This window comes from Giraffa tippelskirchi, chromosome 8 (assembly GCF_054371585.1).
Source record: "Giraffa tippelskirchi isolate mGirTip1 chromosome 8, T2T-mGirTip1v1.2.pri, whole genome shotgun sequence".
Classification (NCBI taxonomy): domain Eukaryota; kingdom Metazoa; phylum Chordata; class Mammalia; order Artiodactyla; family Giraffidae; genus Giraffa; species Giraffa tippelskirchi.
This window is the reverse complement of record NC_137282.1, coordinates 18328441-18353760: the sequence shown is the minus strand read 5'-3', so window position 1 is coordinate 18353760 and position 25320 is coordinate 18328441. Positions and strand designations below refer to the sequence as shown.

General features: G+C 38.9%; 1 protein-coding gene across 50 annotated transcripts in view; it reads left to right on the top strand.

The window, feature by feature from the left end:
• Positions 1-25320, top strand: part of DCTN6 (dynactin subunit 6) — a 42570-nt gene that overhangs the window by 3778 nt on the left and 13472 nt on the right. For 13 of the 50 annotated variants that reach the window (XR_014063193.1, XR_014063191.1, XR_014063197.1 and 10 more), the window contains exons 2-10: positions 586-650; positions 10933-11038; positions 12396-12484; positions 13742-13789; positions 15357-15499; positions 16370-16462; positions 17070-17323; positions 18650-18755; positions 22654-22719. Coding sequence is in view for 1 of the 50 variants with exons in the window: in XM_081523551.1 (XP_081379677.1) it covers positions 586-650; positions 10933-11038; positions 12396-12484; positions 13742-13789; positions 15357-15499; positions 17070-17168 (550 nt within the window). In the remaining 49 variants the exon portion in view is untranslated. Of the gene's footprint in view, positions 1-585; positions 651-10932; positions 11039-12395; positions 12485-13741; positions 13790-15356; positions 15500-16369; positions 16463-17069; positions 17558-18645; positions 18756-22653; positions 22720-23337; positions 23475-25320 lie in introns of those variants that run through there. The other 37 variants (XR_014063180.1, XR_014063178.1, XR_014063176.1 and 34 more) reach the window with 7 other exon arrangements.

Sequence of the window (25320 nt, the reverse complement as noted above, 5' to 3'; positions counted from 1 at the left end):
TTTTTTCCAAGTGCTCATCACATAATCTTTCAATTTTTTTCTTTTTTCCTAGAAATCTTCCCTTTGAAGTCCTCTGTCTTTGCTCTCTAAGAGCAATGCACAGCAATTACCCTAATGTTCCCCTCTGTCCTTGTACACTAGAGCCTCTGATTCTAGTCCCTGGCTTTGATTTTTTTGACTTAACAATGTAGCTTGGAGATCATCCCAACTCTTTACACACAGGATTATTCATTCTTTTTTATGCTGTATATTAGTTCATGATATAGTATAGTGTATTAACCAGGTCCCTACTAATGAATACTTAGGTTGTTTTGAGCTTTTTGCTATTTAGAAACAATGTTGGTGTTAAAAGAGTCCAATGCCTCTTTTCCTCTCAAGCATTTTAAGAACACATGATAAATGATTTTAGCGTGATGCATAGTGGTATATCACCTGAGAAGTTTATAATATATTAAATCTTACAGTTTATTTTTCATTTTTCCATCAATCTGTTTTAACCTTTCTGTCATTGCAGTGTCAGGATAGCTCCTATAACAGTGTCTTTAAGCCTTACCCATTCTGCATGTTCCTTTTTTCTTCCTGCAGTGTGAAGATTGCACCTGGAGCGGTTGTGTGTGTAGAGAGTGAAATCAGAGGGGATGTAACTATAGGTAAGAAAATTGCCTGGTAGTGTTCTCTTGCAAGAATTGGTGTGATTTAGTTTATTTCAATGCTTTACAGTTCATTAGGTATTATTTTCTGTGTTTGACTGAGGTCCTAATTTTATTGACAAAGCAATGTATTTCTCTAAGTGTTTAATATTTCTCAAATAATTTAGTGTGATGGAGTCTATATTTAAACTCCCATCTGATAAACTAACACGGCAGTATAATAAAGCAATTCATTTGAGAGACATCTACTGTGTACCTGCTATGTGCCAGGCCCTGTGCTCACACCTATGCTTGCACTCGGGACCCAGCAGACAAAGGTACTGCCTTCACAGAGCTTACATTCTACTAAGAGTGTAAACCACAGAGTCTGACAGACTTGGAGTTAGCGTCCTTGCTCTTTATCTGCTGGATTACCTCAGGCATATCGCTTAGTCTCTCCTTTTCCCCTTCTGTGTAATTGTGTTTATCAGAATTAGGGTCAGCAGCTTGTAGTGCTAGTAAACACAGAGGTTTACTCTCGTACATGAGAAGCCTAGGGGTAGGCAGTTCATGTCCTGTCAGTTGGTTGTCGGGGAGCTCCAGCCTCACGGGCCAGGACGTAACGGCTGGAGCAGCAAGAGTGCCTTGGGTAAGAAAGGAGAGGAGTGGAGACAAAAGGGTGCACCTCCCAGTGGAGTCAGCTCCCCTCAAATAGTCTTCCTGAAGGTTCCACACAGCCCCTTGCCTTGGGCTTGGTCTCAAGGACACGTCTAGCTACAAAGAATGCTGGGAGATGTAGTCTGAACCAGACACATTGCTACCCCCGTATTGGGTTCTCTTACATAGAAAAAGGGAAGAATGGATATTCGGCGGCAGCAGCTTTTGTCACATGCAAAATAAGAGTGCCTTCCTCAAAGCTTTTTGAAGGATTAAATAAGAGAATATTTATGAAAGTCATTGCCTAATACTTGACATGTAGTAAGCACTCAATAAACGTTGGCTAGCTGCACTGTAAAATCAGTATAGCCTTGCTTTAGAGGTTAAGTCCAGCGTTTAAACGAAATGAACAATTTAACATGTGGCAACGTGGGCTTCCCTGGTGGCTCAGTGGTAAAGAATCTGCCTGCAATGAAGGAGATGTGGATTCAGTTCCTGGGTGGGGAAGATCTCCTGGAGAAGAAAATGGCAACCCACTCCAGTATTCTTGCCTGGGAAATTCATGAACAGAGGAGCCTGGTGGGCTGCAGTCCATAGGGTCACAAAAGAGTTGGACACAACTTAGCGACTAAACAACAATTTGCTTATGTGAACACGATTTTGAGTTCCCCCAAGTGCACGTTTTAGCCACTAGACCTTTTCCATACGTTTTCACTGGACATGGTGCCCTGGCAGCTTTATTAACGTGAGCGCATATTTACTAGCCGCTGGGTGTTATCAGAGTAGAGCTTCCAGGAAACTAAGTACACTTTCAGAGAGAAAATGTGCCTTGTTTCCTTACACTAACAGTATCTGCAAAAGAAAAAAACATTTTCTATAATTTTAATAAGTCTAAGCCTCCAGCCACTTCAGGATCATGTCTTATAAAACTAGTTACAATTGTGCCAGTATTATGGAGCATCATTAGGGATTTGCCCAGGTTGGATCTAATTAATTATTTTAAATTGACAGAATTTCAAAGTTTAGAAGGTGCCTCTGTTTCTTTTCAGTCCTGTATTAACTTTGTTAACTTTTAAACCACTTGCAAACTTTTTATGAGGAGAAATTAGCCACATGTTTCTGTTCCTCTGCATTTTTATTCTAGTATTTTTATGGTTTTCATCATGATTCGAGGAATAACACCTAATATTAATTCATAAGGTATTCTATAATTAGAAGGAAAGTAAGACTAAAATAATGATATTTCCCTCTCATTTCTACTTCTTCCCTACTTTAAACAATGTGTTCAGTATCTACTATGTAGTAGATACATAGATGGTATGGATATCTCTACAGGCATAAGTGTACACACAGGTATACATAAATGTTTGTGTGTGTGTTTCAGATTTGAAGTAACAGGTCCTGTCCTTGCAGAAGCTTCCCTAGAAGAGTAGTAAAGGCTTTATCCTGTGAAAAGGAGAGCTGGACCGCTGCGTAGGACTGGGGCCTGGGGATTTCAGGAATCAACACTCACTTTACTGTTCTCCCTCTGTCTTTCATATCTTGGTGCTCTTCCCTCTCTTTATACCTCTTATCCTCCTGCCTTCCTTGAACATTGAAATTATGTAAAGAAATGTGGTATTTAAATCTACTTTCCATGTAAGCTGATCACTGGCTTATCATGCACCACTCTGGTGGTTAAAATATAAAATGATTATTCCACACAGATTTTCAGTGATGGATTGTAGCATAAGAAATGATAATAATTTTTTTTTGAAACTAGTGATTTTAATTTCATCATTGAATGGATCCAAGTTAATATTTTGTTGGGTTTATTTTTGACCCAGGTTTTTAAAACCAGAAAATTTGCTCACTTTACAGAAACATCTCAATTTTCAAAACTAAGGAAAAGATTCACAGTGATACAGTTACCCAGTGTTCCATGTTCCATATTTCTTATCTCATTTTCATTGTGCCTGTTTCTTATTCTTAATTTTATATATAAATATGGAAATTTTCCAGAACTGATACTTAGTCATTTCTATCACTTTTATATTTGGTGTAAAATAATCTCTAATCTTTTTGTACTGTTAATTCCTTTTTCTAATGTAATATCTCAGATTAAAAAAAGCTCTTGGTAGATATAAAGCAGATATAAAGCAGAGAGTAGAGAGAAGTTACCTGATTAAAACTCACTCTCCCTACCATGTTTTCTTTTTCCTTTTTTTGGGAAGGGGTGTGGAGTTTTCTTAGGGAAACTTTTATTTTTTATTTATTAAAAAATTTTATTGACGTATAGTTGATTTATAATGTATGTTGTCAGTTTCTGCTCTACAGCAAAGTCAATCAGTTATACATGTACATATACCCACCCTTTTTAGAGTCTTTTCCCATATAGGTCATTACAGAGTATTGAGTAGAGTTTCCTGTGCTGTACAGTAGGTCCTTACTAGTTATCTATTTTATATATAGTTGTGTGTATATATCAGTCCTAATCTCCCAATTTATCCCTCCCTCCCTCCCTTCCTCCCTGGTGACCATAAGTTTGTTTTCTATATCTGTGACTCCATTTCTGTTTTGTAAATAAGTTCATCTTTTTAGATTCCACGTATCATATTATATGATAATTGTCTTTCTCTCTCTCTGACTTACTTCGCATAGGATGGTAATCTCTAGGTCCACCCATGTTGCTGCAAATGGCATTATTTCATTCGTTATGATGGCTGAGTAATACTCCATTGTATATATGTATCACATCCTTATCCATTCCTTTGTTGATGGGCTATTGTTTTTCAACTGATGGCTGGTTTTGGTTTTGCGTAATTTATCAGAATAACTAGTGTAAGTCTTCCCCTGTTACAGTATAGATACGGAGATTTCACGATGTTTTACATAACTTTCCATCCCCTCATCAATTTTACCTTGCTATGCTTCAGTTAGTAGAACTTTGAATTTTCTGTTTTCCTAGAAAATCAAGTATTGGGTTTATCAGAGAAACTAGTCTGAAGCTTTGAAGTGTAGTCCTTAACCAGAAACCCTATGTCTGCGGCGCTGCTGGAACCTGACCCCTTTCATTAGAGTCTGCTAGGAAACAGACCTTGGGAGAAATAACAGTTCTCTCGTAAATTATAATTTGGGTAAATAAGGTTTCATCTTATTTACTATCAAGCCTGCTTTTTTTTTTTTTTCAAGCCCTGCTTTTAATTAGACTGCCTTGACTCATGGCTTTTGCATTATTCTCTGAAAATTTTGTTTTAAAAGCTGAAACGCATTTTAGAAAGGTACGTCTGTGCACAGTCACGCAGTCCTGTTAGAGCGTGAAGGCAGACTCCTGGGGTTAGGACAACACTTGGGGACTCATGGTGTGAAGGCAGAACCCCTGCGGTGACAGAGCTTTGTGATGGAAGCACTTTGTCCCACTTTGTTGTTCTTTCCATTAGAGTTTTTAATACAGATCAAAAGCTTCCCTTTTATTGTGGAAATTTTTTTAAATTGAGGTAACATTGGTTTATAATATTACATAAGTTTCACATGTACAACATTATATGGAAATCTTTTCCAATAAGACAAAACAGTGGCTTTGACTTGAGAAATTCATCGAATATAAAACAGTTGTTAAAAGTACTTCGTCTTATAGGTCAAAGGAATTGTTTTCATTTTCAAGAGACCTTGTGGCTTTTGGAACTATTTATTGACATATGAAAATGTCCACAAAGATTGCTTTCTGTGGCAAAGATAGACATGAAAAATACCCTTTACTAACTGAAGGGAATGGAAATATGATGCAAGGAATGTCTTTCTGGCTAGGTTGCGTCAAGCCCAGCCAACCATTTAGAAAAATAATTCATCAGCCAGTAAGTCAGCTCCAACTCTAGACACATTTATCCAAACAAGGAGATAAGCCAAATAGGGTTTCAGCACATTTGGTAAGAAAATACACAAACTACCCTGCCAGAAAAGAGCTCCGAGAAAGTTCACGACAGCCTTTTAACAAAAACTTTCCGTGGTGACAGGTTTTTATTTTTAAAGCATTTTAACCCCAAGACCCTTCCACTTGGTTTGCATTCAGACCCATCCTAGGTGAAAGTGCCACTTGCATGCAGAAAAGTATGGAGCAGACTGTGCTCACACTTGAGCGTGCGATTGCTGCTCGCGTCTTGCACTAGTGCTGGGCTATCAGGCTTTCTGGTGCCAGCCTCCAGAGCTGTGCAGAGACAAAGCACCTGGTCAGATGTTTCCTTTAAGAAGTTCACCAAACTTAAGTCTTAGCAGTCACGTATACTGCAGTTCATGTTTAAAAACTAACCTCTCTAGTCTCTGCCCCAAAAAGTCCTTCAAGAGGTTAAGGGGAGCTATTTAGTTTGTCACCTATGACCTTGCTGTTACTTCACAATTCAGAGTAGATCACATTGCCAACATTCATTGGCTCATGGAGAAAGCAAGGGAGTTCCAGAAAAATATCTACTTCTGCTTCATTGACTACATTAAAGCCTTTGACCATGTGGATCACAACAAACTGGAAAATTCTTAAGAGACAAGAGACCAGATCACCTTGCCTGTGTCCTGAGAAACCTGTATGTGGGTCAAGAAGCAATAATTAGAACCGGACGTGGAATAATGGAATGGTTCCAAATTGGGAAAGGAGTATGTCAAGGCTGTATATTGTCACCCTGCTTATTTAATTTCTAGGCAGAGTATATCATGCAAAATGCTGGGCTGGATGAAGCACAAGCTGGAATCAGGATTGCTGGGAGAAATATCAGCAACCTCAGATATGCAGTTGATACCACTCTATTAGCAGAAAGTGAAGAGGAGAGAACCTGTTGCTGAGAGTGAAAAAGCTGGCCTGAAACTTAACATTAAAAAAACTAAGATCACAGCATCTGGTACCATCACTTCATGGCAAATAGAAGGGGAGAAAGTGGAAGCAGTGACAGATTTTATTTCTTTGGGCTCCAAAATCAGTGCCTACAGTGACTGCAGCCATGAAATTAAAAGACACTTGCTCCTTGGAAGAAAAGCTATGATAAACCTAGACAATGTATTAAGAATCAGAGCCATCACTTTGCTGACAAAGGTCCATATAGTCAAAGCTGTGGTTTTTCCAGTAGTCATGTACAGATGTGAGTTGGACCATAAGGCTGAGTGCTGAAGATTTGATGCTTTTGAACTGTGGTGCTAGAGAAGACTCTTGAGAGTTCCTTGGACAGCAAGGAGATCAAACCTGTCAATCCTAGAGGAAATCAACCCTGAATATTTATTGGAGGACTGAGGCTGAGGCTGAAGCTGTGATACTTTAGCCACCTGATGAGAAAAGCTGACTCATTGGAAAAGATGGTGATGCTGGGAAAGATTGAAGGCAGAAGAAGGGAGTGGCAGAGGATGAGATGGTTAGATGGCATCACCGACTCAATGGATATGAGTTTGAGCAAACTCCAGAAGATAGCGAAGGACAGAGGAGCGTGGCATCCTGCAGAGTCGCTAAGAGGTCACTAAGAGTTGGACACACCTTAGGGACTGAACACCAGTTTCACCTTTCATGCCATTTCAGAACTCCAGGACTTGTAGTTTGGCAGTGTGACCACCGGGTGGAGGTGTTGTCTCAAACAGGTCTCGTGGAAACTGCTCACTGGTCTCCTGTCATGCTTTCTATCTCAGGGAAGGCCCTGAGACTTAGAACCAGTTTTCCAGTTATTTACTAACACTCTTGTTAATAATGATAAGAAATAATAATAATAAAATACCTGGCTAATAGAGCTCCAACATTATTTTTAAAAGGGAAAAAATGAAAATATCAGTTGTTTTCAAACCTGTACTTTAGAGGAACTTTTAAAGAAGCATAGGTCCCAGTGTAACCTCTGTCTTATCAGCCTTTTCTCACGTAGCTTTTTGCAAGACTGCTCGTTGTCAAAAGCTGCAGCCTGAGGACCAGCAGAATATCTTGTGCCCCTGGGTACTAATCTAGCTGTGCTAAAGGATCTGCTTTCTGTCACAGCCAGGACAACCTCTTCTTCCTGTGAGCTTTTTAATGCCAGTATGGGAAATTTTTATTAATCTTTTTCACTGTCTTACAGTAAGGTGAAGAATTTCTTCCCTGTTTGAAAGGAGGCCTCACCCTGTTACCTGGGTGTCAGGGGAATAAAGCAGTCCCTTTTCATATGTTTCTCAGACCAGAAAGAGTTGTTTTGTTTACTGTGATAAAGTTCTTAGCTCTTAGTGTCAGATAGTGATGAACCTCCCATTTTGAAGAACTGTGGGCCAGACCCCATGATCTCCTGTCCAAATATAATCCACACTTCAACCTGGTGAGATAGGCTATCACAGACGTCATCTTTTTATAGATGAGAAAACTGAGGCATTTGAGAGGCTAAGCACACAGCCTTTAAGTGATAAAGGCCTGGGCTTTCTAGACAAGGGATGTGGTTGCTGGCTGGAGCTTTAACTGTAAAGAACCAAAAATAGAAAGATCGTGTCCCTTTATCGTAGAATATCTTGACATCAAATATAAATCTGGTATTGTGCAAACCACAGCTTTAAATTGCTTCACACAGCTGGAAGGACCTATAAGACATTTCTCATTTCTAAGGAATCCAGTGTTTGTTTCAGCACCTCTCCCCAGAAGTGGTAATTCTTCTAAATGCCTATTATTAAGGGATTGGTTAAATAAATCACGGTATCTTAATATGTGAAATAATTTCAACAATTTAAAAAAATGTACTTGTGTGGAAAAAAATCACCATAACTTTTTAGGTGAAAAAGCAAATTGCAGAACAAGTACCATTCCTTAGTTTTTGAAATTCATAGTTTAGTATGTAAAATTCATATTTTTTCTCCTTCAAATTGAACTTAACTTCTAACTTTCTAGGGAAATATATTTTATATACAGTCATATTTACAGATTTTAAATATACACTAGTACTTAAGTCTGGAGTAATACTCCAAACGTTTAAGAATAGTTACTTCCAGGGAATGAGATCAGCAGGAGGAGAGAGGATCTTTTACTTTTGACTTTGATTGAGTTTTGGGGGATGAGCAGGTATTCCTTTTATAATTATGTGTATGTATATTTATAATTATGTGTATGTGTATATTTATAATTGTGTGTATGTTTATAATTATGTGTGTGTATGTGTATGTTTATAATTATGTGTATGTGTATGTTTATAATTATGTGTGTGTATGTTTATAATTAGGTGTGTGTGTGTATATTTATAATTATGTGTATGTCTGTGTGTATTTATAATTATGTGTATGTGTGTGTGTTTATAATAATGTGTATGTGTGTGTATGTTTATAATTATGTGTGTGTATTTATAATTATGTGTGTGTGTATGTTTATAATTGTGTGTGTGTATTTATAATTATGTGTGTGTGTATATAATTATGTGTGTGTGTGTAGGTTTATAATTATGTGTATGTGTCTGTGTTTATAATTATGTGTGTGTGTGTTTATAATTATGTGTGTGTATGTTTATAATTGTGTGTATGTTTATAATTTGTGTGTGTGTAGGTTTATAATTATGTGTATGTGTGTGTGTGTTTATAATTATGTGTGTGTGTATGTTTATAATTATGTGTGTGTGTGTAGGTTTATAATCATGTGTGTATGTGTGTGTAGGTTTAGGTGTGTGTGTGTAGGTTTATAATTATGTGTGTATGTGTGTGTAGGTTTATGTGTGTGTGTGTAGGTTTATAATTATGTGTGTATGTATATTTATAATTATGTGTGTGTGTATATTTATAATTATGTGTGTGTGTGTAGGTTTATAATTGTGTGTGTGTGTCTGTGTATGTTTATAATTATGTGTGTGTTTATAATTATGTGTGTGTGTGTATGTTTATAATTTGTGTGTGTGTAGGTTTATAATTATGTGTATGTGTGTGTTTATAATTATGTGTGTGTGTATGTTTATAATTATGTGTGTATGTGTGTGTTTATAATTATGTGTGTGTACGTTTATAATTATGTGTGTATGTGTGTGTAGGTTTGTCTGTGTGTGTGTGTAGGTTTATAATTATGTGTATGTGTGTGTGTGTTTATAATTATGTGTGTGTGTGTGTGTGTGTGTGTATTTTTTTACCAAAGGAAAAAGGCACCCGTGGTCACAGTCATGGTCACCTTGAGAAGCTTCCCAGGGATCTGAATGACCCCGTCTTCTAGTCTGAAGTCTCCTATCCTAAGGAGGAGAATTTGCCGGGAAAGTTTTACTTTAGCAACTGAGGATTTAGGGAGCCAGAGGTGACACAAATAACAAAGCCACCCTCTGTGCGTCCCCTGACCCCGCACCCCATGTTGGGCCCCACCCTCTGTATCAGTCCCCAGCTCTTCAATGTTAGGGGAAAAAATTGCCTGTCCTGAGATTCTTTCCAATTCTCTGGGCACCAGGAACACCTCCTTATTTATTTTAATACATTTTTGAGTGAGCGTGTTAAGTCTTCCTGATTTTCAAGACAAACAAAGCTCCAGAGGACAAAAATAGCACCCATTCCTTTTTGTTTCCCTATAACATACAGCCCTGCGTCTTGCCTATCACTAGCAGATAGTGATTGTTGAATAAATTAACAATTGATTAGTACAGTTTATTGAAACAGTTGAGGACTGAATTTCACGGACAGCGTCGTCTTCCTGACTCCCTCCCTACCTCCTGTCAGCACTTCTGCCCACCCTGTCCTGCTGTCAGAGTCAGCTGCATCCTGTACAAAGCAAAAACTTCCTGTCCCCTTGTTTACAGATAAGGATGGCCTTGATCTGCGTTGGTGGGGCAGGTTGGGAGGGAGTGCCTGCAGTGAGGCTATGTTTTCTCATCAGTGGCTTCATTATCACCCAAATGCTAGGCCTTTGGGTAAATCGAGCAGACGAAGGGAATGGTACAGTCCAGAACCCACGGCTTTGTTTAGGCCACGCAGGGCCTCCTCCACCCCGGTGGTGAAGGGATGCGATGAGGTCCCTACCTGCCCCTCAACGTGAGGCTGGAGTCACTGCCTCAGCTCTCCCACTGCCAGAGTCCAGTAACCATGCTTGGCCCCTTCCTCTGCCTCCCTTTATCCTTTTCAACTGGTTAAAATCATATCCTTGACCAGACATCAAGGGCTCTGCCTTCTTCCGCTAAGTAGGCTTATAATAAGGATGGTGATAGAGTAACAAAGGTCAGGTTAGTCTCCATGTTTTCTAAGTCTCATTCCACCCATATGTCATCATGTTCCCTTAATAAAAGGGCTAATCCTGTAATACACCAGCATGAGAAAGTGTTATGTGGTTCACCAGCATAAGCAAGTACCACTGTTGTAAGCAACGAGAGCCTTACCTTTATGAGGGAAGAGAAGGGAAGGAATTAATTTTTATTGCCAACTCTGTGCCAAAATATCATTGCCTACAAACAGTGTTTCATCTAATTCTTACAATAACGCTGCAGGACTGGCATTATCACCATCCCATTTCACCACTGAAATAACAGACTTCACAGCAGAAGGTGAGCCGGGGCTGGCCGGCTCCAGAGCCCTGTGCTCTCTCCACTCTCCCGGGCTGGAGATTTGGCCCAAACTACAGTGATAGCCTTTGTAACGTGCCCAGTGGGGTACCAGGTACCTGCTTTAGGAAACGTTCCTCCCAACAGCCTCCTTGGAAGCTCGGCCTCTACAAGTAATTTCTTTTCCATCCTTTTAACAGGACCCAGGACAGTGATCCACCCGAAAGCACGAATCATCGCAGAAGCCGGTCCAATAGTGATCGGGGAAGGTAACCTAATAGAGGAACAGGCGCTCATCATAAACGCGTGAGTAGGACCCTTACAGATGCTCTGAACGAGCTGCCGCAGAGAGTCTCCATTAGTGTCAGCCATCTCTAGGTACCTTTTACAGCTGACATCTGGAAAGCCCACTGTCTGAGAACCAGGAAGACACTAAGGATCTTTTTCCACACAAGTAGTTAGTAAGTGAGGACGCTACAGACCAGAAGGGCAGAGAGACTTGTCCAAGGAGAAGCAGCTCATAGGTGGATGACTAGAATCTCCGACTCGGGGTCTGGCCATCTTCCCTTTACGTGTGACAGCCTTTTCTGTTCCTTAAGGAGACGTTTCCTGAGGACACCCCCAGTATCCCTGTGTTGTGCTCCCAGCCTCGAATTGTCTTTTGGTTGGATGTCTTGATTCTGACTGCCATGTTATTACTCGTACCAGGACACGTGAACTTCAGTCTGGTGTATATTTTCGTTTGCCTTGTGGGGATAACACTCAGAATTATATTTGAAAAACTGGAGGTCCTAGAGGCAATTTTTCAACCTTAAAGATTAAAAAATATTGTAAGCTATTAGAACATGTATGATCTTAGTGAACTAGACTGTAATACCTATGAAATTTTTACAAGCATCTGTAAAGCTAGATAAAATTTTGGCAGGAAATTCAAGCTTGTACCTAATTTATAGCAACAGTGTATGGAATTTGTAGTAAAGACCTTGGGAAAATATTTAACTGTGATAAAGAGATTGATTTGTCTTAATGCTTACTTAGGCTTTGGGAGTTTCTTACTATATTAAGCAGTTTCTTTTTAAAATATATTTTGGCACCTTTAGTGTAAGTCAATTAACAACAGCTATATTCTGCAGTAACTCAGCTGTCAGAGATAAAGCACCATTTTTAAATGGCTTCCTCCTCTTAGACTGCAAACATTTTTTTGTTACAAATGTTTCAGCTAACCACGTAACAGCATAAAATGATTATTTTACATGAATATCTGTTTACATTTCACAATCTTGAATGGTTATTAGGAATGGAAAATTTTCAAGTTCAGGCATGATTTTGATTCCAATTTAATAAGCTGAAAGTCCCAGCCAGCTTCTTTTCTACCTTGTCCTGGGAAAGGTCCCCTGGGCTTTGAGTTTAAAAAATAAAGGAAGACTGACCTTCTATACACATCTGTGATTTCTTTATATTTCAGTAGTTCTTTTTCAATTCAGAATCAAGTCTTCTCCAGCACAGAGGATAAATAATTCACTTGGATTAAGAAATTACTTAACGTTATTACATATGTTAAGCTTGATAGAGGTACAATTGAGAGAATGAACCCAATTTCTGTAACAGGAGAATTGCTTATTGCATTATTGACTTTTTGATAATTTCTCTCTTCTTTTTATAGTCATCCTGATAATATCACTCCTGATGCAGAAGATCCAGAACCCAAACCTATGATCATTGGCACCAATAATGTGTTTGAAGTTGGCTGTTGTATCCTTTGCAATAATTTAAGAGAAATCATTCCCAACTGTCTTTCAGTACCCGATCTCCTCTGCAGAAATTGTCATAATTTATCTATCAAATACTTTATATATATATGTATATATGTATACACGTACACTTTATATATAATAGATAATTATATACGTGACATATATTATGTATATGTATGAATTATATTTTTAGGACTAGGCCATCCATCTCTTGAAAAGACTTACTTACAGTATATCAAAAAAAATTATTCCGTCTGTTTCATTGAATAACTTCAAAGAGTAAAGGAAGCATGCTGTTTTCAGGTGTGCGTGCGTGCACATACACACACTCACCTTTAGGAACCTTCTTGCTTGTGTTGCTGCATCTTGTCATCGGGTACAGTGGCTGAGTGGCAATGGACATGAAGCAGAGTCATCTTGGCTTCAATCCTGATTTAAGAACCACAGCTCTGTCCATTTGTGATTCCTGTGTAGCTTTAGGTTGACAGTGTGTTGTTGTCTGATACAAGGAAATGGTGCATGGCTGGAAATATTTCACTCTTAGATGTTTTTCTCCTGAGTGTTACCAGTGCTTTTGCTGATTTCATGCTCTAAAAAGAGTAAAATCTTTTCATAATGTGAGTAAAATCTTTTCATAGTGTGAGTAAAACATTATTTTATAAGAGAAGCTTGTAATACTTCAAGGAAAAAATCTAAAGGTTTAACAATAGCAAAATATTTAAATGAATTAAGCTTCAGTTATAAGATAGACCATTAGAACCATTAAGGAGTCACTTAAAATTATATTTTTTAAGATTCTGATGGTATGGAATAAGGCTTGCAAAGGTAGGTGAACTGAACAAAGCAAGCTACAAAAGGTTTCATTTCCAGTTATATAAAGGGAGTTATATATCTTTACATAAAGATATGTCAAGCTGTTAACAGTGCTACCTTTATGTGATTGGGTGTTAGACAGTTTTAATTTTCTTAAAACAATTATGAAAATGTGTTTCTTAAAACAATTATGAAAATACTCATAAAATTGAGGTATAAGGTGCTCATTTCTTTAAAAATATAGAAGTCGTTTATTTATACTTCGAGATATTTCTGTTTAAAGAGTTAAACTTTACTTGCCAACTGCCCTGGGCAGGGAGTTCTGGTCAGCCCGGCCTGCGGGGCCCTCCCAGGCCTCTGTCCGCCCCACTGCAGGACAAGGAGAGTGGATCAGAAAGAAAAATACGAATGTTCATGATGTGTACTTAACTCTGCCTTACAGATTGCCAAGCCATGAAAATAGGAGATAATAATGTTATCGAATCAAAAGGTAAGCTATGTTTGGAACTATATTGTGAGAAGTGATTACCTCCTTTCTCTCTGTGGTGTTCTGGAAAAAAGCCCAAGTACAAACCATGACAAAGCCATGTTCTTGGAAGGAAGGCATGGTTGGAAGTGGGCTAACATAGCCGTGAGATGAATTCTTTGCCTTTAAGGAACCTAATCTAATGTTTTTTATCCATTACATTAAATTTCTAGCTGTGTACATTTAAATCAGGATTGAATTAAACCCTCAGGTGAAAGATTTGAAAAAGATTTCTACTAAAAACTAGTGCCAGTGGTAATTTAGTTGATTCCTGTTGTTGTCGAATTAAAGGAGAAAAATCAGTTTCTCTAGTAGTTTGCTTTCTTCAATTTCAGGAATACTTTTCCCTAGCCCATTAGAAACAAATGTCAGCTACTTATCATAGGGGGGGCTAGGCAGGAGGCTTACCTGAGTTGCTACCACTGCTGGGAAGTGACTCCAAGAGCTTGTCCAGAAAGAACCGGAATGATCAGACTTCTTTGTTTATTTTTCTAAATAATGTTGTCTATTTAAGAGAACAAATACAGTCATTTGATTCATTTTTAAAATTTTTATTAATTTTTGGCTGTGCTGGATCTTTGTTGCTTCGAGGGCTTTTCTCTGGTTGAGGTACACGGGCTTCTCATTGCAGTGACCTCTCTTGTTGGAGCACAGGCTCTAGGGCGCGTGGGCTCAGTAGTTGCAGCTCCTGGGCTGTAGAGCACAGGCCCCGTAGTTGTGGAGCACGGGCTTAGTTGTTTTGCAGCATGTGAAATCTTCCCAGATCAGGGATGGAACTCATGTCTCCTACATTGGCAGGTGGAGTCTTTACCATTGGGCCACCAGGGAAGCCCACGACCTCTTTATTTATTTTTTTAAATTACTTTATTTTAATTGGAGGATAATTACTTTACAACATTGTGGTGGGTTTTGCCATACATCGACATGAATCAGCCATGGGTGCACATGTGTCCCCCCATTCTGAACCCCCCACCCACCTCTCTCCCCACCGGCTTTGAGTGGCGTGCTTCATACAGCAAACTTGCACTGGCCGAGACCTCTTTAGAATAGTACCTTTCCTTCCTTAGTCTTGAATGGCATGAAAGAGCAGCTTTTTTTAAATAATTAGACTTTTTGTTAACCTACTTAATGGTTTTATTTTAATTTGGATTGCCATTTATGATGATGAGGAGGATCACTGCCATTTTCTATTTATTGTATACTTACGGTGTGTCAGACCTGTGCTTGACACTTGACATTTATTATCTCATTCATTCCTTACAGCACATTGTGAAGTAGGATGGTCTCCATTTTAGAGATAAACTCACTGAGAGCATTTACAGGTCACACAGATCACAACAGAGCTCTGCTTTGAATCCACTTAATACTAGCCTGGTTCGTGCCTCGCTGCTGTACAAACTCTGGATTGAATTACTTCTTTTAATATGTTTCTTAAGGACAGTTTGTATTTTTATGCTTGCATCGTCTTAGGAAAAAAACAGCGTTCTAGTCGCTGAATGTCTTATGTAGTAGTTCTCTGTCTCTCCTGCAGCGTATGTAGGCAGAAACGTAATCCTGACAAGTGGCTGTATCATCGGGGCCTGTTGCAGCCTGAACACGTTTGAAGTCATCCCTGAGAACACAGTCATCTATGGCGCAGACTGCCTTCGTCGGGTGCAGACTGAACGGCCACAGGTACTAGAACCTCTTTAGTAGGTAGCCTCCTTTCTAGGGCTGCTAATTTTCCCAAAGTACCACATAAATGTTTTAATGGGGCAACAAGTCTGTTATTTAAAAAGCAAATGATTAAAATAAAGCATCAGAGGAACATTCCTAAAACTACAATTTATTTGTTGACTCAGTAGAATTATTGAGTCCTTAAGTTAATATCAGAAATACATCCAAAGATGACAGTAACGCATTGACTGTGGGAAGAGAACATCCAGGGATGTTACTCCTAGTCTTATATATTTTCACTGGAGTTGCATCTCCAAGCCTTACAAACTATACTGATTTGCTCCTAAAATACCAATCTTCAAGGGTAAGAAATGAACCTACCAGATTACTGTACACCCAACTTGGGTCCATCTATCAGTTTACTGACATAGTTGGCTTGAAAATAAATGCAGCTTGTGAATATGCAAGTATATTTAGATATTTTCCTGGCTTATGAGGAATTGTCCCCTCCTAATAAACAAGAATAATGGCAAGTATGCATTTGGAGTTTCATGTTAGAGTAGGAGATAAGTATTGATAGAGCATTTGGGGCTTCCTTTGGACAGAAGGCCTTCTGATTGAAGTTTTAACCTTACTGCTTGGCACACTCAGTATATTTCCTTGGTTATGCAGCCTCCTTCCCCTCCCCCAAAGAAAATGTTTGTAAGACATTTAGCACTTTTGATTCTTAGCCATATTTTATCAGAAATTAAAATGCCAGTTCTTTCTGGGTTATTCTAATTCTGTAATCTTTGGCTTTTATTATTATAAGCAAGTATTACTATTCTCTGGACCAAAAAAGAAATAAGAACAAATCCAGTATTTTTTCACTATCTTTCTGCATAACAGCAAAATGATTGAAGAGGGAGAGAGGAAGCTGGAGTTGGGTTAAGGGAGATTAGAATTAAGTGAGCAAGAATATCTGAAGTTTAATACATAATGGTACGTATGCAACACTGTTTTCCGTATTTTACCAATTATAAGGATCACATAGAGGTCCTCATTACAAATGATCCCCAGACTTTTGGAACCAAAGTGGTTAGGGCAAAGGGCCTAAAAGTACCCTAAGTGAACTTTATAGTGAGGCCAAGTGTGAGCAAGCTGATATATAGAGAGTGAAGATCAGATGAGTATCATAGCTGTGTGCTCTGTCATGTAGAAAGCAGTGTACTCATGTTGTCTACTATAACTGAAACTCTTCCACTTCTTAGAGGCCAAGATGAAATGTACAAAAAGCAAGGTTGAAAACTGATAAACATACATTTTTATATGCAAATGTTTTTGGCTTTTTCTTATTACCAAACTTAATGTATGTTCATTATAAATTGAAAAGGCAGGGAAGCAAAATTAAGTCAGTGAACGGGATCCACTGCAGGGAGCACAGGTTCAATCCCTGGTCAGGGAACTAAGATTCGGCATGCCTCAGTCCCCAAAAAAAAGAGATCAGTGAAAATCACCTGTAATTCCATGACGTATTGATAATCGTTTCTACCTGATGCTCTTAACTTTGCTTTCTGCTGGCCAGTTCTTAATTCTCTTATCTTTTTAGCCCCAGACACTACAGCTGGATTTCCTGATGAAAATCTTGCCAAACTACCATCACCTAAAGAAGACCATGAAAGGAAGCTCAACTCCAGTGAAGAACTGAGAACAGTAGATGACATCAAGATGATAGTTGTGTTTGACCAGTGTCTTCTTGTTTGTTTGACTGGTGTCTTTTGAAAGAGCCGCATGTTTGTGCATTCGTAACAGTCCACAAAACACCTACTGACTTTATCTTGTAAAATTGAATCAGAGAGGAAAGTAATGGATTTTCGTTGTAACTGTCCTCTGTAATTTATATAAAATGTATTATTTTCTGATGTCCTTGTCCCATTCTGATAATTTAAAGATTTTTCTGTTCTGTGTTACTTGTTATATAAAATGTTGGCCATGAATTTTAGTTATGTAAAAGACTACCCATGATAAGAAAGAACATATTGTTATGTATTTATATTCTGACAAATACTGAACTAAATAAAAATGTTGATGACAGGACTTTTACTTTAATCAGTTTTTCTACTTGCATCAACTTTCCCAAAATAGCTCTTTTAATTTTTATTGTATACTAGTTAAATATTAAAGCTAATGTGTTTACCTTTTCATTTTGTGAATTTGTGGCTGTCTAAAATTTCAGGTGAAATTTCAGCAGCTATTGAATTAATTTAGATTTCATTTTGTTCCCAAGAAAAATATTTTTTTTTCTTTTTAGTAAAACAAAAGTAATCAGGGAAAGATGTATTCAGTAGAATATGAAGTCAAAAAGAATGGTGTCTAATGAAAATAACAAGTAAATGACCATTGAGTGGTATTCTTAGGTTTCTGAGGACAATGAAACTAGAAGAGATTTTGATATATTTATAAATATATGAAATCTTTTTGGCATATTACTAATCAATAATTATCAACCTTGGCATGACTCTGTTTACCTGATTACATAATAGGCAAAATATTGAGAATTTTATTGTAATTCCAAGTTTTTTTTTTTAATAATTCAAGTACGTACATATAATGGAACATAGTAACTTTTGAATTAGTAGATGTTGATTAATACTAAGACATTAAATGCTAAAATACTTTCTCTTGAAATATTTTTTTTAATTGAAATACAATTGAGTATGTTGTGTTAGTTTCCCATGCACAGCAGAATGATTCAGTTATACATATATGTGTATTCTTTTTCATATTCTTATCCATTATAAGTTACCACAAGATTAATTTTTAATTGTGGATAGTAAAAAACTATTTTTGAATTCTGAAACTGACTGGTAAAAATTAGCCTTTGTTCCAAATGTGAATGACTTTATTTTGATAAGAATATTCATGACTCAAGTTAGAAAAGTATACTGCTACATGTAGTGGTTTGAGAAGAGAAGAACATCACATAAATGTCCCGTTTTTCATAACTGCTGTCTATTCATTTTTCAACCCCCGGTGATCACCTTAGGATTCTGTTGATCACAAAAATTTCTAGATAAAAGAGCAGAAATTACAAAACTACCTTTGAAATGCTGTGCCAGTTCTGAATATTACCTCTGGATAAGTTCTGATGTGCTCATAACTGCCCTGTGCTCCAAATTACGCAGGTAGTATGTGAAGGCAGCAGCGGGATCCCTCCCGAGGACTTGGTAAGAAGATATCTCCAGAGAGTCAAACTATTAAATCATCATGTGAGAAGAGTCTCAACGTTTATCAGGTACACTGTGGCTTTTAATTCCTATTAACTCATTTGAGGAAAGAAAATGTTAACAGAAAATGCCGCTTTACCAGGAGTACAGAGAAACAAAAGGTGATGGCGTGAACACAGCGTTAACCCATGGAGGGGAGGCGCTGAATCCAAGAGATGTGAACTGTTCAGTGACCAGAGGTGTTCTCTGCCTCAGGTCATATGGCTTGGGAAGAACATCCCTCAGGACTTGTCCCTTTGGCCTCTAATTGCAAGCTTAACCTGATTGCGGATTCGGCCTCTAAGCCATTGTTCAGGAAAAGGGGAAACTCAGAATGCCATTCTGCACACAGAATTTAGAGAAACTTTCCTATTTATACATCAGTGTCGTGTGAACTTCATTTGTGTAGTTCTGCCTCCATATCTGTCAGTTTAGCCGATGAGTTTTGAATATTTTAATGAAATAGTTTATCCCCCTTCTGGACAAAGAATCAAAGACAGTTTTTTGCCATTCTTATGCTTTGGGGCTTCTCCACAGCCAGGCTCCCAGCCTTCTTCTAGTAAACAGCCTCGGCTTCACTGAGATTGCAGTCAGCACGCAAACCTCAGCATGGATGTTCTAGGTGATTATGCTAAGTAGTAGGACAGACCCTGACATACTGTTGACTGAAAAAGAAGCTCCTAAGCAGGGAGAAGAAAGAAACCATTTTATCACAGCAATTTGTAATAGCTCTAGGGTCAAGAGGATGGGTTTTTACCAGGTTAAGTGTCAGGTCCAAAAAGGGTATCATACCCTGCTGTCTTCTTCACTTCATCCTTTAACACACACTGTAGTGATTATCTACACAGTATAGAAAGTTACCTTAAAATACAGCAGCTTAGAACAAGGAACATGCAGTTTCTTCAGATCAAATCTAGGAGTGGCTCTGCTGGTGGTCCTGGCTCAATGCCCTCATGAGGTTTCCCTCAAGCCAGAAACTGCAATCATCTGAAAGCTCAGCTGGGGCTGGGGGCGGGGAAAAGGTCATCCACTTCGAAGGAGCGGTCTCACATGGCGGATGGCAGGAACCCTCAGTTCCGCACACGTGAGCCTCTCACACGGCTGTGAGTTGTCCTCAGGACGGGGCAGTTGGCTTCCTTCAGCTTCCTCCAGATGCAAGCAAGGAAAGACCTAGTCTCTAACATTACACACCACCACTTGCACTTCATTTTATCTGTTAGAAGCAGGTCACTAAGTCCATCTCACTCTCAAGGGAGTGATTAGGCTCCACCTTTTGAAGGAACCAAGAACTGATGTTCTTGGAACATCCAAGTATTGATGTTCATATTCTAAAACCGGCAGCATACACAAACACACATCATTTCCACCTGGGTTCTTCCTGGTGTACCATCAGCATCTCTTAGGGGCCCCACGCGGGAAGCTTTAGGAAGGACTGCTGTTTATTGATGGGCACCCCCATGACATCATTCAAGATTTCTTTTTTGTTTTTGGCCACACGTCCTGCGGGATCCCAGTTTCCTGACCAGAGATTGAGCTCAGGCCCTCTGCAGTGAAAGCATGGAGTCCCAACCACTGGACCAGCTGGGAATTCCCTATTCAAGATCTTCATCTCCTTACCTGTATAAACCCTGTCTTCTTAGACATTTAGATTACTTGTCCTAAGTTTAGTATACATTTCATTAAGCCTCTGTTTAACCTGTCTGGGCTTCCCTGGTGGCTCAGACAGTAAAGAAACCGCCTGCAATGCAGAAGACCCAGTTGATTCCTGGGTAGGGAACATCCCCTGGAGAAGGGCATGGCAACCCACTCCGGTATTCTTGCCTGGAGAATCCCATGGACAGAGGGGCCTGGCGGGCACACCCCACGGGGTCACAAAGAGTCAGACATGACTGAGTGACTAATGCTAACTTACCTTGTCCAGGCTTAGTAGAAAGTAATAATAAAAATCTTGGAGAATAAGGGTGCTGAATGAGAGCATGTTGAAAATAATGTGAAAACTGTTGATAATGCTAAAATATATACTTAGTAAACTCACTGACATTTTAAAAATTTGCCTGTATTTGTTAAACTTGTATAGAACTTATTCCATGTGAGGCACTGTTTAAAGCAGTTTACATATAACTTACTAACTAGATGTTAACTTACTTAATATTCTTAATCATCAGGTAGGTAATGTTATTACAACTATTTTACAGATGTGGAAATTGCGGTGCAGAGAGGTTTAGTAACCATCCAAAGTCACTCAGCTAGTCAGTGGCATTTCCGCTCCACAGTTCATAACCTTTACCCTACTCAATGCTGCCATTAGGAAGGCTAGTTAAACCTTTGAAGACAGAGATTCTATAACTTGGTGAGCTTCCTAAGTGCTAGTGGGAAAACAGCTGTGGGTTTGTCTTGCTTGGTTTTTGTCTCTCTTAAAGTTTTTAAACAGCCCAAGACAAAACAATAGGAACATTTTAAAAATTATTTGGTCTTCCCACTGAATTCAATAAGAATTACTCAAAGAGGGATTAAGGTTAAGACTACAAGTCATTCTATCTAGAACTTTAAACTGCTTCTGCTCATTATTACTAATTAAGTGTGGTGGTAAATTGTGGTGATATTTTCGTTGTTTTCACTTCTAAAAGTAATATAATTTCATTTTGGACATTAAGAGGGTAGAGAGGAAATGCTTCTAATTCCATGGCTCATCCTCAGGCACCACTTCTTTTATCATTTTGCTGTCTAACTCTTAGTGTTCAACTCCTAATGAAGGTAAATGAAGGTAATTTAATCTTAAAGGTTTATAATCCCACTGTAGACCTGCTGTTTTATCACAAGAGGGCACCAGGAAACAGGATCATTTGTTTCCCCCTTTTGGCTAGCAGATGGGTTCTCCTAGAGAATTTTATTATCCTTAGTAATCCAACCTATATTAAGGCTACTTTAGACTTAAGTGTTTTATTAAATGTAAACTAGGAACAGTTCCTTGCCTGCCTCCTTCAAAGGAAGATAGGTATATTTTATATTTTAGAGTATTTACCAAGGGTAGAACTAGCGACACTGCGCACATCCAGATGGGGGCTCAGGCACGGGACCCTCCCTCAGAGAAGCGTTGCTGGTCCCACTAGGGACCTATTAATAGCAAAGGAAGCTTGGCCAGATCTTTGTTAACATCCCTTCCGAAAGAGTTTCTGCACTAACTTCATGTGAGTTTGAGGGCTAAGTCTCTGAATTTAAATGTTCTGTTTCTTAAACTGACTCTGCTTTCCTATGGTTCAGACGTTTGAACCAGTCTCTGTTCTCTGTGAAGAACGATGAGGAAGGCCCACAAACTTTTTACAGCTAGTAAGGAGGCCAGTTCCTGATGGGCTAGTCACATTTCTTCCTGGGTTGTATGCCTTTCAAAGTCAATCATTTGTTCCCAAACTTGTTTATGCAAGTTGTACTCAGTAATTACATAATTTAATGCAATATTACCAAAATCAAACAAATATGAGTGCGAAGAGAGTCATAATCTCTCTGACATTACGTTGAATGCTTGAGAAAGACCCGGTATCAGGAAAAAAAAGATGCTGTGGAATGAAGTGTGGACGGAACAAGTGTTAAAGTTTGGGTGGGAGGAAAGGGTTGGCAAAATCTAGAATTCTGCCCTTGGTTTACTCCACAAGCGTCTTGAGTCCTCACTGCACTGAAACTAAAATTGACAAGGCTACTTGTCAATAGATAGGCTACTGTGCTAATAGATATCTTACGTGCACCCCAGTCAGGAGACCCCATCCAGAGAAGAGGTCGTAGCCTGATATCAAAGGAATGATGGGTGAATGGACTTATATATGTTTTAAGTTAAGAATAAAGTTATAAGGATATTTATTATAATTTTGTGATTCCCCATTTTAACTTGCTTTCCTCTTCAACTTACTTTTCTCTTTAACTGGCCATCAACAGATCCTGATGACACGGGAAGAAAGGTTCCACAGTGCGATAAAACCAGCAGCTGCCAACCGCACACAGGTACAGGGACACGAATTACCTAGACCTCAGTGCTTGCTAGTGACTTAAGTACTTTTTTTAAATCAGTAGCCTCATTTTTATAAAGATTACCCAAAAGTCCTTATTTCTGGGTTAGACATGCTTAATTTTTAATACAGTAGATTTTATAACTTAACTAACTATAATGTGCCTAAATCTGAAGAGATGGTTTCAGATCTTTCAATTATCCTGTAACTGTGCCTAAAGTATGTTTCCATTTTACTTAAGGCTGGCATAATTGTAGATGTGTGATATATCAATATATTGCTTAAATGCTTACAGCCCAGAAGGAAAGACTGTGACTTTTTGTTTACTCCTGTAGTCAGTGAAACTCGGCCATCATGTTCAGTGTATTTTTTAATAGAGAAAAGAATGACCCACACCTGATCCCATACACCAGCTTTTACATTTTAACTTTATCATGATGTAATAAGAAAAATTAGAAAGCTCTTTACTTAATTATAGACAAATTATTAAAGTTAGTTTGTGCTGGATGACAGAAAATCAAATGCATTTGAGTTTTGAATATTGAAATAAGAAGGGGGAAAAGTCATACTGTAGTATGACTTTTTTGCTTAAATTACCTTCCTTTTTCTGCAGTATACAAGGGCTGCTTCCCTATATTTCAAGCTTTGTATAAAAGAAGAGCCCTATTAGATCAGGGGCAAGCATCTGTCTCCTCTTCCTCCTTCTCAGCAGATTCTCAAATTTTGTTCAGCTGTCCACCTAATCCACAAGTAAGCCTCCGTCAGTCCATGCCAACAAGTTTTTGGCCTTTCCCTGGCCCAAAAGTGCATATATAGCTTAGATTTGCTCAATTCATGCTCAGGGAAGAACTTATAGTTGGGAAGGAGATTTCCTTCTACCACAGGATGTGTTTAGGGGAATAGGCTGCATATTTGCTCCTTACAGCCACCTTACCACCACAAGGGGAGGCAGAATGGAAAGATAGGAAAAACATAGGTGCTTTAAGACATGGCTGAGCCTAACCTTAGGGCCTACCTAACCTTGAACTTGTTAGGAGAGATAATACATTTTCTCACTGTTTTAGCTGGGGTTTCTATTACCTGCAGGAATTTTGTATCAAAATTTTTCAAGACAGCTTGTCTCAATTTTTTTGTGTGTGTGTCGTGAAGGTACGTATAGCATTTATTTGCAGGACACAAATCCAGGAGAATGGACAACTCACTCTCAAAAGACCTGAACTCCCTGATGCTTTGGAGCAAAGGTTTTTTTTAAGGCAGCATTAGGAGTGAGGATCACAGGTTTGTGACCAACTCATAGACATTCTTCTGATTGGTTGGTGGTGAGATAACAGGATGATGTTTTGGGAATCTTAATCATCAGTCTTCTGGTTCCAACCAGTCTGGGGTCTGCATGCTTGCGGTCAGTATGTAGTCAACATCCTCCACCGAGTGGCAGGCATGCATGCACATGCTCAGTCGAGTCTGACAGTTTGTGATCCCATGGACGGTAGCCCACCAGGCTCCACCTTCCGTGGAATTCTCCAAGCAAGAATACTGGAGTGGGTTGCTATTTCCTACTCCAGGGGATCTTCCCAACCAGGGATCGAACCCATGTCTCTTGCGTCTCCTGCATTGATGGGCAGGTTCTTTTACCAGTGCACCACCTGGGAAGCCTCCACCTGGTGGGGCTTAGTTTATGTCTGAAGCAAGGTCCTGGATCAATACCCACTGTGTACCACAGACAGCAGGCAGGACATGGCAGGCTTCCTGCCTCAGTGTTTTGGTGGCCTGCTCTGTGGGACCAGCAGGAGCCTGGTCCGTCTATTGAGCAGCCCACAGCTGCTGCACTGGTAAAGAGGGGTAAGAGTGAGTAAAGAGGCCAGAAAGAAACTTTGTTAGCAAGAGATGTTTGTATGTAGGCTTGGTATGTAACAATAAAGGTATGGACAAGAGGAAAAACCAAGGAGAGATTTATGAGATAAAAATGAAAAGATTCAGGGATGAACTAAATCTTTCTGGGGGGAAGCAGGCGGGACAGAGATAAGATGCCAAGCATGACCCAGGGGTTTCCACTTCGCATAAGTAGATGCATTGTGGTCCATTCTGAGCTCCACAGAGCACAGAAAGAGGACAAGTTTGATGTGAAAGAGCAAGAATTCAGCGTTGGACTCCTGAGTTTGAGCTGCTTTTGAGATCCCCAATAAAGATTTTTCTAGAGCAGTTTGAGGCATAATTTATCCTACAAAAAGAAAAGCCCATACTCATTAGCAGTGCTTCCTCCTTAACTATGGCCACCACTATTTTCAGTCTCTATGGATTTGCTTGGTCTAGACATTTTACATAAATGAAATCATATAATATGTGATCTTCAGTGACTGGCTTCTTTCATTTAGCATAATGTTTTCAAGGGTCATGTAAGTTATATCATGTATTGATACTTCATTCCTTCTTATGGCTGAATAATATTCCAGCATGTAGATAAACCTCATTTTGTTTATCCATTTATCTGTTGATGGGCATTTGGGTTGTTGCTACTTTTGTTTTTTGCTATTATAAATAATGCTGGTATGAGTATTTATGCACACGTTTTTTTGTGTGACAAGTTTTAATTTCTCTA